General features: G+C 31.5%; 2 protein-coding genes across 7 annotated transcripts in view; both read right to left on the reverse strand.

Annotated features, from left to right (window-relative positions):
- LOC117104936 (USP6 N-terminal-like protein) overlaps positions 1-3,299 on the reverse strand; it is a 39,592-nt gene extending 36,293 nt beyond the window's left edge. For both annotated transcript variants that reach the window (XM_033245892.1, XM_033245891.1), the window contains exon 1: positions 3,001-3,299. The gene's annotated coding sequence lies outside the window, so the exon portion shown is untranslated. The remainder of the gene's footprint in view (positions 1-3,000) is intronic.
- Positions 3,300-5,344: 2,045 nt separating this feature from the next.
- Positions 5,345-19,034, reverse strand: part of LOC117104914 (apoptosis regulator R1-like) — a 35,878-nt gene continuing 22,188 nt past the window's right edge. For all 5 annotated transcript variants that reach the window (XM_033245835.1, XM_033245836.1, XM_033245838.1 and 2 more), the window contains exons 2-4: positions 11,812-11,950; positions 10,664-10,971; positions 5,345-9,492 (exon numbers count right to left, since the gene is read on the reverse strand). In XM_033245835.1, the coding sequence (XP_033101726.1) occupies positions 9,373-9,492; positions 10,664-10,971; positions 11,812-11,950 (567 nt within the window). In that variant the 3' untranslated portion in view covers positions 5,345-9,372. The remainder of the gene's footprint in view (positions 9,493-10,663; positions 10,972-11,811; positions 11,951-19,034) is intronic.

The following is a 19,034-nucleotide window of genomic DNA, read 5'->3' on the forward strand; positions in this document are numbered from 1 at the left end:
CAATTTCAGAATTGTAAAAAACTGTTAACTTTCAATAAGTCACATATCAAAAATGTCATTTTAAAATGATTTACTAATGTTTTACTAAAAAAAATGTTAATATGCAAAGAATCTACTAAGTATTATTTAAATGTTCATATTTGATAAAGAATATATTCTCCTAATTTCAAGTTCAAATATTGTAATTCATTTTTTCTTTTTCTTTTTTTAATTATTAAGTATATAGATTTACCGTATGTGGATCTTTATCCATTTGTAAATGAATTTTTAAATACATACTGTATGTCTTTATTTTTATTAACATTTTCCCTATACTGTACTGTAAATAAAATGTCATGTAGAGTACAAAGCCAATGGATTTATTTTAAAATCAAACCAGCTTCATCCTTTCTGTAACTAGGGCACAGTGACCACGAATATACTGTACCATGCCCATCTGATTGCATATTTCACTGGAACATTTTTCTTATGTCTTTTATTTGTAATAAAATGTAATTGGCATGCTGTGAATGGATTAGGTTTAGTGTGTGCTTCATAAGTAAAGTTCAATGTTATTATCGTATGGTTTTTATAATATGCATTACATACTACTACTTTTCCCATAGGTCATAACAATCTCCCCAGTCCTCAATCTATTATACAATATACTGTAATCTTTGATGACTAATTTTGACATGGTTTTGTTAATTCATTATTTTATAGGCTTGCATGTACAAATCAGCGATGGTTTTACTTTCCATCCGTTATCAACACAACACATAACAGAGAGACATAACTTTTTCTTTTACTAAGAAAAAAAACAGTTTGCACAAAACCTAGAGCAAGTAGGCATAGCAGGGGTGGGCATAAAAATCGGTTGGAGGGCCAAAGTGAACTTTTGATTTAACACAGAGGGCCGCACCCAAACTTTAATATTCCAGTGAGCTTCCAAAAACCTCCAATCACTGCTTTTAAATAAACTTTATTCTCAGTTTTAATGTTACTTTATACATATTATTGGTGTCGGGCCATAAAAATAAGGTGTTTTCTAGCTAATTTTGATTAGCGGGCTGCAAACATGGGCTTTTAATTCATTGTCACAGGCTGCACAAAAATCGCTGACGGGCCGCACTTTGTCCACCTGTGGCCTATAGGCTATTATAATAAACACATGACAAAATTAATGCATCTTCAATGGAATTGATCCTGTTATAAACAGAGTTTCCAAATTAAGTGAAGCCACTTTTTAAGTAAATTCTGGTTGAATAAGCTTTCTTTAACACTTCATAGTTTACCCATGACCAGCTATAATAATTTTATTGTTATTATTATTATTATTTTTTTTTAATGAAATTTTTTGTCAGAAGTCATTGAATCCCCTCCTTGCTTGGGCAGATTCATAATATTAACGCCGTGGCTAGAGATACGGTACCGTATCTTAACTTCCTGTTGCTAAAGGTACGGTAAATTGCATTATTCAATAAATACTGCCACCAGCGTGACAACATCATTCACAAATCGCTCATTTTGAGCCTGCTTTCCTGCTGAGTTGTTATATACAAAACTGACAACACAACATCGAACTCGCTGAGCACAAAACAAGTTAATAATTTACAGTTAGCAACTCGCCAAAAATGAATACAGTAAATAAGAATTTAAAAATGCCTACTGTACTACAGAACAATTAATGGCAATCCTCTATCACATATTCCATAAAGTAAACCAATGGTTTGTTAACTTACTAGTCACTCAAACATTTAACACCTTTACTGTACTGTACAACAGTCAAGATTAGATTTTTTCTCTGAATTAAAAACTGAGAATATTTGTAAAATTTGCTTCACAAATATGAGAATTGTAAATATAATGGGTAGGCCCCTTATTGTAAATAAATATTTGTATTCTTTACTGCTTGTTGAATATTTTTTTTAATGTACTTTTGTAAACCACGACATGGGATACGTTCAACAATAGGCTTAATTCATATTCGTATATAAATACAGTACGTTATATAACATGACATAGTTAAAATAAATGAACAAATTAATAATTTAATAACCTCTTTTTGTATATCAGATATTTTAATTCTATCTGTTTTGTCATTTTTTTAGTAGTTTTAGATAATAAACAAATAATTAATAATTTAAAAACTTCTCTTTTTGTATAATATACTATGTTTTTTATACCTATTTTTAATATTATTGTATGTTTTAGTTTAATTAGATAAATAATTAAATAATTGTCTTGTAATAATTTAAATGTTAAAATTGTAATGTTCAATGTGTTTACAGTATCTCTTTATTTATATATTTTTTAATGTAAAAAAACGTATGTGCAATTTTCCACATACACTTTTCTGTTGGATATGAGGTTTATTTTGTTGAAGGGGGATATAGGTAGAGGTGCTTGACACCTGTTCGTCCCTTCCTTTTCGCTGCTTTTTATGTCTTGTTTTCCTTGTCCTTTTTTTCTATGCAGTGATGAAGAAAAAATAAACAGATCACACCGGGTGGCGGCATTTTATTAGGTAATGCAATTTACTGTACCTTAAGCAAACAAAGGATAATATATATGGTAGGCCTACCATATCCCTAGCCACGGCGTAACATTAATAATAAAGTACTTTTTGGTGTATAAAATAAAAAGTTTCAATTCAAGGCCAAGGTTTCAAACAAATCTGAGGTGTAGCCTACAGTACTGTCAGTACAGCTGGCTCGACCCTAAAACACAAAAGTCTCATCAGAAGATAAATCTAGTAGTCTAGTAGGGCTGCCTGGGCCTAGTAGTAGGGGATAGGCTATCCCTCCCTTCACCTTGTTGGCCTTCTAAAACTCATTTTCAATACTTTCCTCAATTGACAATTTGATTGAGAACACAACACACACAGGAAGGAAGCAGTGTGTGGGCCTATCTATGCCTATATTTCCACATGTTATTTAAATAAAAGTATGTCACGAAACATACCAGTAAGAAATATTAGAACTACATTGCCCTGGTTTACTACGCTCTGTCCATACTTACACTCCTCGGTCTTCCTTCGTGTCAGAAAATCTAAAATCAACAAACAGTATAATCAGGCTGTGCCAGCCTAGCCTACACACATCCAAACAACACAGCAGGTTACGTTGAAACTTCGTTATTATTTCCAAATACACAAGCACATTACCCTTTCTCCCACATGGTTAAAACTTCAATCCAAAATTGTTAAAGCGTCAAATGCATCGACATAAATAAATACAGTCCTAGTTAAGCGCAAAAGCTGCTAATTTATTTCACAACATTGGAGAACTTTCTAAACGTCGTTCCACCTAAGCTGCCATTTTGGAAAAAAAAATCTTCCTGGTCATGTCACGTGAACAAACACATGGTGGCGCTATCTCATAAAGTTTCTTCACATAAAACAAAATTAAATCATCGTCGAATTCCCTATTTTTCATTGAATATTCGTCATTCATAGCACACTTTCAGTAAGTGAATACTATGGAGGTATTTTTCATTCATAAAGACCTTTTTGACTATCTTGCGCAGAAAAATAATGTAAATATTTTGCAGACAACTGACAGTAGGCCTATATAAACCCATGGACGGTTGTGTGCTTTGTTGAGATGATCTTGCTATTTATTTATTTTAAAACCAACGGTGATGATTGATCACGTGACTGATAGTACGAATGACTTTTGTTTTTGATGTTATATTTAATATTTAAACTTGCTTAAATTGATTACTAAATTATACTTACTAAAGTGGAGTTGGTTGAAACGCTTACCATGGTCCTCTTCAAACAACGAAAGACACACGATTTGTTTATCAGTAGAATCTAAAACAATGACAACAGAATTTGATCCATTTGATGAGTCTGCTGACTAGCGGATAAACATCTTCATAACAATGTAAACCGGGCGTAATAGGCATGTATAGAGTTTCATCCTGTAATCTCTCTAAATTAACTTGGGTGTGAAACAGAAAGGGAAATAGGCCTATAGTGACAAATAACATTCAGAATTAAAAGACATGACGTCTTTAAAATGTTCCATCAAGCCGATAAGCCACTTTACATTTACATACCGACACATTACAGATATTTTCATACGTGATTTGTTTACGAATTGTGAAATGGTTTAACATTGTTGTAATGAGTGAGACATAGTATCTCTTGGCTGTGAATGTCAAAGCTTGATCTGGTTAAGCGCCCTAATCCCGTCGGATTGATCCGGTTCACCACGGTGCTAAACCCGTTACCACAGTGGAAGACAAATGATTCAATCATTATTATGCTAATCGCCATCATTCAACGGTCTCAACTATTGATCAATAAGACTAAACTTGGATGTCTTCATTATACTTTACTGCGTAAACGGTAGACTAAAACTTTTCTTTTTGTTTCTTTATTCTGAATACAAAAATATTATTAGGCCTAAAGGATGAAAAGGCAAACTTATTTCCATTGTGGTCTAAAAATCGGGCCAAAATACACTCCTTGAACATTGTAATTCCAAGTAAAAATTCCAAAATAATGAAGTACTAATTAGCTCTATTTGTAAAAACAATCTTTAGAGAATTCGGTTTACACATGTACGTTTGTTCCAAGTCCGCTAAAAACAAGAAATGCTACCGTACGTTTTCTTTTAGGTTGTAACTCTTTGATACAGAATAAAATTTGGATGCCCAATTTTTTCCAACTTAAAGCACCTGCTCGACACAACCTCCTCAATGATCTTGGTTGTCAGTCCCATGAAGGCCGGATAGGCCTACTGTACTTAAAATACTTTTCTTTAAACAACTAGTTTTTATTATAACGTACGTCATGACGTACGCCGTTCTACTAAACAAACAAAAGTCCCGTCTCAACAGAACTTAAAATCAAAACTTTCTCAGTATTGGTTCTGTTTGGACATTTGTCAAATTGTGAAAAGTTTGTAATTTACAAAACTATTATAATCAGCTGATTATTGTTCCCATGGCAAATGTTGGTGTCTCTTATAGGCCTACCTATAGTGAAGACAGTGTTACATCATAAATTAAAAAAAAAAAAAAAAAAAAAAAAAGGTTTTACGTTCAATGCGTCATTTTGCTCTTTGTTTTTTATCATCGTGTAGCCCGTTGGTACACACAAAATGGGACTTCTTTTGGAATACTTTTGATTATAATCTTGACGATTGATAATAAAATAATTGAATGAACTACAATAAGTGATTATAGTAAGCTTATTATCATTATCATCATCATCAATCATCGTCATCGCATGTCGTCATCGTCGTTATCATCATCACAATCACCAACATCATCATTAAGACTACTATAATTATAATGTTATTCATAACGAACGCACCAAGACTCGGAAAGAAGAGTACTGACGGTACAAGCGTATTTAATTTAATTTTTAATAGCATTTGTATTCACACACACAATCAAAAGCGAATTGAAAGAATACATCTTTTTCATCAACTAGCGGACATGTATGTTACATTCGATTGGTACAATCAAAAACACAAGTAAGGTAATGTTTTCTTACTTGTATAATTATGTGTTGATCACAGCTTTTGGTAGCTTTTAGTTCTTTCGCAATTACGCCCTCAACGACTTAACGTGCGATCGTACTTTTGCCATTTTTCTATTTATCTGATCTGTTTGTACATTAAAATTTATACAGTGTACATATACCTACTATTTTGTCACTACAATATTTACATTAATAAACAGATATCATAAATATAATAAGATACAAGGGGCGTATTTCATATAATATTTTTCTGTATAATGTTAATTATCGTGGAAATTGTTCAATATAACTTCTAGTTACCATTTTGTATGCAAAATAAAATATGAACAGAACTGTACATATTTAAACACTACATATCTAGGGAGGAGAAACAAAAAACATCAGTAAACAAGCACAAATCTTGTATTGATTATGAATTTGAAATGGTAAGTAAACTACAATCTAGTGAATGGTGCCAATAAGAAAATGAGTGAACAAATGTTTGAAATATATTTTTACTACTATATCCTAATAGATACTGTTATTGATACACAATTTACTACAAATTTAGAAAATTAACTTTATGAATTATGGGTACAAGTATAAGCTGCTGTTGATAATTAGTTCTTCTAATTAAGCCCCACCACTCCCCTTGTTTCTTGTTTGGCAATTAAGCCTACACACTAAGAGTCATATACCTGGATACATCTCACCACCATGCATCAATTGAACAGACCCTCAATCACTGTTGGAACATACACTTAATATTTTTACACAACATAGTTTCCTGTCTCTATTAATCATCACCACTATCCTTTAAAATACCTGCTAGGCAACTTTTACAAAATTGTAACTTCCTATTTACACATAAAACTGCATTTACATAAACTCAAAACAAAACTCATAACTACCTATAATATTGAAAATAATATAACAATTTTCTGACTTCTTATATTATAATGAAAACATCCCTCTACATTTCTATATAACATATACAATACTAGAGTTCCTATATAGATCTCTATATAGGAACTATACAGTACAACACCCCCCTCTCTCTGTAGGTTTAAATATTGTATGAAACACCCCCTCTAGAGTTTCATATTCTACTATGACACACCCCCTCTATAGTTCAGCCAGTTACATTTCAACATTGAATCTGTAGAAGCCTGACGATACCAGAAATGTGTCTCCACCCTACTTTTTATAGTAATAATAAATACAGATTAATTAAACATTTCTGAATTACTTTGTCAAGCTCCAATGAGCAGTAGAGAGTACGTATGTAAATATTCCCTGACAGCTGGTGTATCTTTAGCAAGTTTTTTTAGTAAGTTCCAGTAGCAAAATCAATTTAAATTATTTCTGAAAGTACCAAAAGCAAATAAAACTTTGAATAGGCTTGATGATAAATCTGGAATTTAGCAATACTAACAGGACTGGCTATGTACTTGTTTTATTTCTCCAACATGGAACATACCAAGTAGATCTACACAATATTGATGTATAAAATCTATTATTATAACCAAATTGATCTGCTATTTCTTGTTATCTAATATCCATTTGCTAGCTATAAAAAATAAATATACAAGATAACTAGTTACAACACCTACCATTCCAGTCTGTATTAGGTCTCATTTTAACTACATCAGACCTGTACGTAATATTTTTTTCAAACAATACACAATACAGCAATAGAAATCACTAAAAATTAATAAATAATTAACATTAATTGTAGAAACCAATTCCACAATTATAAACACACTAAATAGTCACAAAACATGTATACATTCTTCTTAAGAAGTTGAATACAGTTCGCCACCAATTTGAGACCCCTTTAATTTCGAGACACTATAATTTTCAATATCCCTCAAATTCCAAGACCACTTTAATTTGAGATACCTTAGTACAAACTAACACCCTTCAATCTTTTATATATAATTAACTCTCTAATTTGAGACCGAATGCTGATCACCATAAATTTTCAGGCCCTAAAGGTAGTCTTGAATTGGAGGTTGAACTGTAATAAACAATGTATTTTGACACAATATAAAATATCAGCTCTCGGTATTCTAAGGTATAATCATTGATAAAATCCAAAGGGAATAGGCATGAATAATACGCTTTGATATAGTGGTTAATGAATAAATATTCAAATGGTGTCTCTGTGTCTTTATCATTCTCATCTGCTTTACAAATTGAAATCCAGATTTGCCTGACATCCCATACCAGCAAATGCACAACATATGATACTAAAATGACCAAAAATAACCAAGCAAAATGAACTCTTTATGTAAATGAATTAAAAAAATTAAAATGATGTCACTTCTTATCTCAAAAGAATTTAAAACCATATCTTAACAATTGGTCCCAACAAAATAATTACAAATAATTCAAATAAGCTTTTAATTTCAAGCTTATTATTTCTATAATAGGTTGGGATGGTAGCCCTGTTGAAAAAAAAATTAAGACAATTTTCAAATCAATTTTTATTAATGCATTACTATAATGAAACCTCTCAGTAGAAATGTTGTTAGATCATCACAATTGATTCTAAATTAATGGATGCATTTAAGATTCACAATATTAATGTTGGATAGAATATTCATCAATCTTAGTGGTTGCTTACATGATACGCTGCTAAGTTGAATAAATATAATGTATCCATGGAAACAGCTGACAGTATCTATAAATATTCTAGAATGTAATATGTTACATACATTGATGAGATTTGAATTTCAAATAAATTTATCCCCTTATCGGATATTCCACATAGGTTTCAACAATTTGTGTAGTTGGCATCAGCGCAATGCCAATATAGTTTTACTAGTTTCTACTACTCTCTACGAACCTCTGAAGTTATTTGAAACCAATATGTTTAGCATCAAATTGTATGAAGAAATTAAATACAAGTATTTGTATATAAATTTGTGTTTTGAACTAAACTAAATATCTACCTAGGTATAGTATTAAAAAGTAAACAAAATATTTCTAAAAAGAGAGCCCTCTCTCGACTCATTACACTTGATTCGAGGAGAGCAAATGACACTTAAATTGCATTAATGTTGCAATCAGCATTCAGGACGAGTTTTCCTCATCTTGATAGATATAGAATAATTACAAATAATGAAGAAAATATTCAGATTTTTAAAATAGGATTGTAAGAAAATGTACTCAATCATATTTCCCATCCTGCATACTACTTCCCTTAAAGCTGGAGCACTCAAAACTACCGATTTTAAATTCTCAATATTCTTTCTTTTGGCTTGATAGGAAATCTTCAAAAAGCTACACGTTATTTACCATTCAGGATACTGTCTGCAATATCTACATGCAAGTGGCAAATATATATTTGAATAATTCTGGCTATGCATAAATTTACATAATTATATCTTACTGCAATTTCTGAGGATTCATTTCGGCATTAAATATAGTGAAGGAGAAATTCTTATTCTAATGTATTCAAAATATTGCTACAATGTAGATTTCAACCGATATTTCTGTGAAAGTTTCAAAAGATTAAATCCAAACATACAATATAATATCTTCTTACGCATATACATCCTTACATTATTTTCATTTGCTCTTTTCGAAAAATGTTTAATTGATACAAAAATGACGCTTATATATCTCAATCTATTTATTAGACTTAAAGCTCCCAATCAAAATGGCAGTTTAGAGCAGTGATGAAAAGGAAGACAAATAATGTAACAAGATATTTATTTGATTACAAATATGTGAATTAAGAATAAAATATTCCTAAAGTAATTGAACAGTCCATCATACCTAAACACGGTGACACAAAATGGTGATAGGGAGTGGGAGGGGAGGCATTGCCAGGTATACACCATAAGTCGTCTTTTTCATTCTAATGACCATAAATTAACTTATTTTATCTTCATGAAAATTCATTTTCATCTATTTAATACGTAAATTAGGCCCATTAGCCCTGCAGCGACCATTGCTACTGTTCCTGGTGCCACTATGGGCTCCGATCCTCCTGGCCTTGGACGAAAAAATTCTACAAAGCCGGCCTGGAAAAAAAAAGAAAAATATAGGAAATTTAATTTTCATTATAAACATATTTCACAGGAAAATTATATTTACAACATTGAGAATATAATCACAAGTGCCACCAGGAATAATAATAATAATAATAATAATAATAATAATAATAATAATAATAATAATAATAATAATAACAATTAGTAATATTTGATTATATATAATATCACATGATTAAAATATTTTTTTTTCAGATTTTATCATACAGTGGATTCATATACTCTTCGCCAAAGCACTGTTACAAAATGTAAACAAATCAAGATTAAATATTATAATCATAACTATAACAACACACAGCATACAAAAATCAAATTATTTATATCATAGTTAAAATATAATAACATTATACAAGGAAATACAAGACCTTAAATGATACTGTTTAACATAATTTATCCTCACTACAAGATATCCATACATGTCTTGTTTGTTTAGTTTCAGGATTGAAAGCAATTACTGTAGATATGAATCAAATCTCGATTCTCACACCTATTAAAATTAGTTCTAATTATAGGACTTGCTTACCATATTTGGTCATAATTGGTCACTACTAAGTATTGATTTTTAATGTACGTATCTATAAATATCCCCACAAATCCTAAAAATGTCTTGTAAATATAAATTCAGATATTCTAGAGGAAAATGTTTTGTGAGGAAATTCATTGTTTTAAATACAATATCATAACAAAATTATAACAACCAGATTTTATTAGCATTTCAAAACTATATTTTTTTATAAATCTAAAATGCTTAATATTTTTCCAATGTGGATAACATTACTCAAGATTTTTTTGGATTAAGATGGTTACAATTAACACATGACTGCCATATCCAAAAAGATGTCAACATAAATTTTAAATAAATTATGCAAAAAATAACATTAATTATTAAATTGTTAATCAAAATTTGAAAATAAATCTGTCAATTATAAATAATTTTGCTTTAATTTATCATTTATTTGTTATTATTTCAATGTCAATGGGATACATACTTGACAGACTGGAGTAGTAAGCACATAATGCATGGTTAAATGACAATATTTAATTTAAATGTAAGAACTTAAATTACTAACAGCTTGTCACGCTTGAGGACATGTACGAACTGTCTGAAATATTCATGCGTAAACCTGAACCTTGAACTTACCCATCCATTATTCTGTGTCATCCAATCATTTAAATGTTGATCTATGTAACGTACTGTCCAACCAATTACGCTCGGAACCAGGTTCACAAGATCTTTGGCTGCACAATGTGCCCCTAGTGTCCCGCAAAATGTTAAGAACGTGGCAATTCTACCCCACGAAATATCTAAGCCGTTCATTCCATTGTGAGGATTTTTAAATAGCTCACTAGCTAGGTCCATAAATTGTGCGTACAATGTTGTAGGACTAATGTTCAAATGATGACAACATTCTCCAAAAAATTCCTTTTGACTCTCTTCAATCTCATGACCTATAATAAAAAGCAAATGCAAATGCGTGTTTTGATTAATTCGGAAATCCTTACTTCCTTTCTAATCTGTCAATTTCAGATTTTTTAACTCCACTACAGGTGAACTTATTGCCGTCTTCTTGTTTGTGCATTACGCATAACACCTGCCTTAAGAATGAAAGTTCATGTCTTAAAGCCTCCCAGTTAAAGCAGCTCTTAATGTAAAATTGTTAGTATTCCTTCCCTTTTTTGTCAATTTTTTTTATAGACAACTGGAAGCTTGTTAACCCACAAAGAGACCAACTATTATACACCCTAGAGAAATTGAAAAAAATTTCAATTGAAATTACAATAACGCATATCATAGTTATTTTTTGATATATTAATATAGCGTACTTTAACTTGGTCACGCCATACGTCATAGCTAATCAAAGATTGTAAACTGAGGATATTAGAACTTTTATTGAAATGAAGATGTTAACTCGATAGAGGGCCACTTTAAGTTCAAGATTTCTGGAATCGCTATTATAGTTAATCTTGGGGTTTTTGATGTCTAAAGAAATCAATGTAATGACACAGTGCAATCAGCTGATTGTGACAAACATATGGAGATCTAATTAAACATCAGCTGATCGTAGTTGTGGATGTGGATATGGGTGTATTTGCTCATGAACTACTGGTTTTAGTCTTAAATATTCATATAGGAAGGAATGTGTTACTACAAATATTAGGGTGCAAAATAAACAACATAGTGTTCTAACTGAATGATGAAGAGCTCAAATCTAGGGTTTTAGACAATATTTTCACATTTGAAAGAAAAAATGAGGCTAAAAAAAATATTTAAAAATATCCACGCCTTACATATTCTCCTAATTGATGCTGTTACGTCACATGGTGCCTCTTCACTGACATCTGCAAATCCAGGGATAGTGATACCGTCTTGCCGTATCCGATGAACAACATAATCTCTTACGAACCTACTGGTTGAACTATCGTTCATCTGAAACGAAATATAATGTAATGATTAAAGACAAATTTCATAATCAAAATAAGCACATTGAGACTTTGGTATGATGTGCTGTACTAAGTCATCCCGCTATATTTCATAACTGTACATTATATTGCATGGAAGTCATAGATCTAAGATTTGTATTAAAGCATAATATGTATTATGATTACTTTTCACATGGGGTTTGGTACACATTTAAAATGTAATGTATTTTGCATTAACATATCTAAAACTAGCAAACCCATGTCATATTTATTATTTTTTATATTTCTTTTATTTTATTTCCAAAATATTTATTCAGGATAACATATTCAATGTACAAACATAAAACAAACCTTGAAAAAAAATACACTGCCTTTCAATAAGGTCCTAACTATCTACAAACATATACAACTTTGACGAAAAAAAAGATAAAAATTCAGAATGATGTGTAGGTACCAGAATGTCGAGACTCAAGGGCATCAAGTAGAATAGTTTAAAGGATCTGCTGTTTATAATTAATTTTGAAAGCATATTGAATAATTATAAAATGAATCATTATGTTCTTAAAAGGAAATACAGTAATAGAACTTCCTACAATTACATATCATTCCATGATGTAGCACAGTAAGACTAACGTGAAGATGATGCAATTCACTGTGAACTTTCCAAGATAATGTCCCGGATACTTGGAAAATCTCATTACTGTCCATAAATACAGATGGGAATTGGTGTCAATTTTTTTTGTAAATACTAAAAATTTGTCCTTTATGACCGAGTAATGAATGTTGAAATGTGAAATAAAACAAAACTATATCTTATTGATGCAAAGATTCCAATTGGGACAACAGAGAACCAATCATCATATATTTATTAATCTACTAATTAGCATAACTTTGTTAGCATACATACAAATATTGCTTATCAAACAATATCAATCCTACTACAAAAACAAGCTTTAAAGACAAATTCATCAAGTCTGTACAATATGAGGAGTTAATAAACACAGAACAATCATATCCCAGTGAGGTCATCTCTTGCAAGTATACAGAATGAGGATTATATCTTTACAGAAAGTTAGAAAATTGATGGAAACTATAAATAAGGACTAAATTAAACATTGCACATGATATACAGATACTGTAACACACATAAATTACATATATTATCAAGATACGGTACAGACGATAGTATAAAATGCTGTAGGCCCATATTCTTTGTCAATTGCTATGATTATTTGGTAATAGGTTATTCATAAAGGTGATATTTTTCTATGATTTGGAACATTCCCAAAATTTGAGACACTGTTCTAAGACTGATAAAACCTCTGAAGGAGGGGTCAGGGGGTGAGGGCTACGGAAATGCTACACAGGATGTGATGTGGTAATGTGTCAATTTTAAAATATAGTCTCCAGTTAAAGGCATAGCCTTCACCTTCATAGACTTGTTTAACATGTAGGGATTTCCAAGGTTGTTCTATGCCCCATTAGTCTAGAGCGTCATTACTAATCAATTACCTTTACCATCAATTCATGACCATACTGCTAATTTTCTACACCTTTATGGTGAAAAATTCAAATCTGTGAGTAGTACTATAATGGGGAAATATTGATTGAATGTTTAAATGCAAAACAATCATTTAAACAATGAAGAATTCATATTTTCAGTTTTTTTTCCCCTAAGTAGCTTTTTTCATAATTTCAGCCTAGCGCCCTCTGTGGTCCTCAATATACCTGGTAGTTAACTAGTAGCTAGCCATTGAAGCATTACTGAATTGAACCAAATTAGTTTAGTGCACAGTGGCTACCTCTAGTTTGCTTGTTTTAAACCAGATTAAAAACTTGTTTTGGTATGAGAAGAGATTTGGTATGAAAAGGGACTTGGTATGGGATACTATAGTTTCTTATTTTTAGGATGGCAAGCCAAAAATAATTAACCACCAGGGATCTACAAAATCCAAAATACAATAAAAGTTGGTATACAAAAAAAAAAATCAAAAAATCAAAGTATCCATCAACTAAGTACAAATTTATTGAAAATCATATATTTTTAAGACAGAAATAATGAAACTATAACCTCATCACTTTCCCTTTATAAACTTGAACATCACTTTTTAATTATTTTGTATTTTTTAGAGACAAGACATCTTCAACACTGATAATGTTCTGTTCATTGAGCTACTTCATCTGTTGATGTTTGATAATGTAAATTATAAACACATTTTGTCAAAAGCATTCTTTCTCATGATCCCAATGTGAACCCTATCCTTCAGATTCCATTGAACTCTCATCTAGAGAGGATACTGAATACAGGACAGGATTATTTGAGAGTGCTCTTCATAAGACAGTCACACATCATGTGATACTTGGTAATAACGAAAGAATTCCAAAAATGCGAAAGGTGAATCAGCTTGAACTTTCAAAGTGTTTCTCTTTAGTATTCCTTCTCTTGGATCCTCTGAAAGCCCTCCTTATCATGTGCAGCTAAGCCTTTCCACTCACTTTCTCAACGGCCTACAGTAACTTTATGATTTTCTTTACATAAATAACAAGTGTAGATGATGAAAAACACACCTGTACCTGCATGACCTAGATAATCAACAGGTGTGCCATGATGAATGTGGCGACCCAATTTTAAAACATCCGCTCAACTGACTTAATTTATAGTTATTTTTCTCAATATGTCAACTTGTCTATAAATGATGGACTATAACCATGATGATGTAGGGACTTGCTGTTTTAAAATTATTAAATCATTATTTATCATTAAAGTTACTTTTATTAATGGCATATTTTGTTACTTTTATCTAACTAAACCACTTTGGAAACCAGTACGCAGTTGTATTGAAAGTGTATTTCAGAATAAAGAATGAATAAATCAATAAAATGTGCCATTATCATTATTCATCTCATGTCGTACCGATAACGATATTTTATATGTTATATATTTAATTTACTTATTATTTCATTCTATTATAAAGTATTTATTTTGATATCTTAGAAACTATGTTGAAGAGATTGCCACCCCTCAGATTAGGAATTAACTTTAATGTCATAACATTTTACAGTAAGTAGTCGTAAAAACTTGTTTCTTTATTAATACTTTTAAAAGGTCATTAAAAACTACACTGGACATATATAAAGATTACTGAGGATAAGTTGAATCTGCGTATGATTACCGGTTTATCCGATGGCAATCCTATGAGCGATGAATAAGTTCCTGTACCTCTATTTGCCCTAATATGTATGCATCCTAGCTTACAACAACAGAGTTATGTTGATGAGTATAAACATCCTATATGATCTGTCATGTCTTAGGCCACATAAAATTTAAAATCAAGGATCAAATTTGTTTGATGTGCACATATATGGGCATGACGTTATATTACACCTAAATATGGGCATATTACATATTTTTTGTCACATAGAATTTGATAGTGTGAAAAGAGCTTCGGTCTGGGTTTCTTGAGAAAGAAGGTGAGTTCCATTCTGTTTTCTTTTACAAATGGTGTCTTCCTACACAAAATCGAGATAGAAGTAATCTTCCTTTTATTGGTTGGTAATTGGATTACTAAGTTTCCATGAGAAATTTTACTTGGCCTACAAGAAAGGGAATTGATCGATTCGATGATAAAGAATGATTTATCGGCACAATAAAGCGGTCCATTTTTATGGGCCCTTTTTCTACTGCCACAGGAGACTTGTAGAAATTTAAAATGGATGTTTGGATTTCAGCAGGAATTTAAAAAAAAAAGGAATTTAGTGTAAAAGAGTTTTGTATACAGTACAATGCGAATGACATTCAGAAATCTTATGTATAGTGTTAATAATATATTTTATTTCATTTTTGAGCATGTATTAAAAATACAACTGATTTTTCGAAGCCACAAAAAAACAACTTACCCAATTTCATAAGGTCATCTTCATCTTTGACACTTTTTGAATCAAGACTTAAATTTCATCTTTTTTCTAAATTCTAATTGTTCTTGTTTTTGTTTTTTGTTGTACCTTGACACTGGGTAAAAGAGCATTTCACTGTATTATGTGCTACACAAATGGAAGATCATACCATTACCAAAATTTGTCAAACACCCTTCTTGTGTCTTGCCTGGTTTTAAAATTGATAAAGCAAGTACAGTATGCAAGAAACATGGAATGATGGTTTAACAATACTCAGAAGTGTACAAGAAAAGACATGTTGGGATTTTTCTTTAAAATTGGCATTAAAGGAGATTATAAGTTATCCTCTATGGGGATGAAGTATATTTTTATAAATGATGCAATACACTATTGAATAAAATGTCAAAATTTTACAATTACTTTCCCAGACCTATAAAAAGTTGTGCTACTTTCTAAATTTTAAATTTATGTATTTCTTAGGAAGACATGGTTCAAGGAGTTTCCTTAAAAATCTTATTGTATTTTATATAAACAATAGTAAAGTAGTAAAAATGTGCAAACACTCTGACTTTCTGTATGTCAGACTTTTACTTCCACATAAGAGAGATTCCCACGACTCAAAGGAAAGTTGGAACCCCTGTATTTTTTAACTATTACTTTTTAGGTTTTCAAAAACCATCAGAACCCTGATATTTAATACAAATTTTAAAACAATATAATTTGGAACGGAATGACTTACTGTATGGTAAGTGAAAATGGAAAACGAGACATTATTATTATGAATAAAGGTAATATGGGTTTCTCAGTGACCACACAAAGTTTAACACCCAATATGCATACCGAAATATTGTCTTTCAGCCTGTACAATATGTAGTTTATCAATGTGTGCTGGGAACACATCAAATTTCTGTTTGTAAATAATAGGACCTTGTATTTAAACTGAAAACGCATTGTTTATGATTTCAGCAAGCATCAATAGAGGTTGCCATTCACAATGGTGGTGCTTGTTAGTGCAGAAATTCCGAATAGTACTAGGTCCAACAGATGTCAATCCAGAGCAAACCATGCAGAAATTATGGACTTTATAATATAATTATTTTGAATATTGACATAGTATGTCATGTTTTTTTTTTTGGCAATCATCGGTGTGTGTGTTAGGTCTGTGTTGTGTGATGGAATAATTACTATCAAGACCACCACAGCTCTCTTTCTAGGCCTCTGCCTTTCCAGTATTGGGCGCAATGTACTGGTTCTACTGGATCACAAACATTTTGTAAAACCATGGAACGCTAAACAAATCTGTTGGAATCTACAGTATGAAAATATTTGACAGTACTGGAACATTCCTCACTGTTGCCTAAACAACTTTCTATAATTTACTATTATACTGTACTATGGATGGATAGATGGATGGATTTATTTTGATGTAAACACCATGGATAGCCCACAAAAGTCTGAAGAAGACTTATTTCAAGTGGGTTCCTTCTGGTGGTGATTGGGCAGTACACCGGGAGACAATCCCCTACTCTTTTCTGAATAGTGTACTGCATTCTTCAATATGCAAAAGGGCCATAATGCACCTGAAAGACGGTGCACTATCGTAACTTGCAATTCAGTCCTCCAGCCGAAACACAAAAAGAGCAGTGATGGGAACTGAACCTGCGACCTAGAGTTTGCCACGGTTCAGCGCACACACAGTGGCTACCACCAGCTGACTAAGCTACTTTAAGCTGCTCTCTCAGACACAACTCCATTCCTAACAAAACATAAGACTTCAGCTTCCTACCCCCTAAGCCTAATACAGAGATTTGGTTAGCATGAAGGATCCCAAATGATAAGCTCTCAGGTCATAAAGAGACTTGGTTATAGATTATCACGGGTCCCAACTGATCAGCTTATCACCCCTAAGCCTTATAAACAGACTTACCAAATACAGTAATCATGTCCACTAGAAGGATGGACAAGCGTTGTTAAAAAACAATAAAAAAATAAAATATGATGCATATCAAGGAATTAAACCTTAATTATTCATAGTTCATACATTAATAAATCAAACACCCCTCATTACAGCGACTAACTAGGCCTAACTACCCTAGGTATAACAGAAAATCACTCAGGCATGAAACCAAAAAAAAAAAAAAAAAAATAGTGTGGGTAGGCAGGCAGTGACCTAGATATGATGCAAGCTGTAGCATACACAACACCTTTCATAAATGTGTCAAGGGTATTAACGACATCGTGTTAAAAAATTGATTATGGGAATATCGCGGTACACTATCAGGAAACACATACTGCCTACAATAATAGGGCTACGGTTTCAATGCGAGTACGACCTTTATGAATGAACCTCATTTTTTTTCATGCTCTATTTTAATTAACTTTTGGCAGGTGTTGCAAGGTTTGGAGTTAATACTATATATTCAGTAGTTAGTAAAGAGTATTTTTTTTTTTATTCGGTAGACTCGTAAAACTAGGACGAGACATAAGCTTGCAAGTTACATCACGCTTATGGATGTGCACTTGTACATAGACAAAAAAAAATGATGCTTATTTAATATTCCATTCTGACTTTATAATGAATGACACATTTGGTGCTAAAGCATTGATTTCCAAAGCGATCCAGTATTAACATAAGAAATGATGAAAGCAAATATTCAAAAACAACAATTAAACAAATAGTGCAGCTTGTATAAAAATTGTGACATATAGTTTAGTTTAGTATAGAAAAAAATTGTGATATAAGTTGACTTCATTTGCTTAATTAAAGAATACAGGAAACAATGGACCTTCAAGAATCAGTAAAGAAAATTATAAATTTAATTTAAATTTAAATTTTCACATTAATATATTCAACATTAGAATTTTATATGCCAGACAAAAGTTAAGGTCATTGACCAACTAGATAGCATTGTGCAAGTGCACTCCTTATCTGTATATAATTTTTATATTTATATATGGCCGGACCAAATAATTTGCTCTTTGTTCTTGCCAAATAGATTAAATCTCTTACATGAATGAAAGCAGCTGGACAAAACAAAGTACATTAAGAACATTTTATACTTAGTTTCATGGTAGGTTTTTAACCCTGCCCCTTGAAAATGATCAATATAAGTGCTGATTTACAAATGATAATTTGAGGAACAATGGCTCACATAAATGGAAAAAACAGGCCCAGGTTAAAAGCAAACAAAAGAGTA

Source organism: Anneissia japonica, unplaced genomic scaffold (genome assembly GCF_011630105.1).
Source record: "Anneissia japonica isolate Jap-2015-1 unplaced genomic scaffold, ASM1163010v1 scaffold287834_len5846547_cov211, whole genome shotgun sequence".
In the NCBI taxonomy this organism is placed as follows: Eukaryota; Metazoa; Echinodermata; class Crinoidea; order Comatulida; family Comatulidae; genus Anneissia; species Anneissia japonica.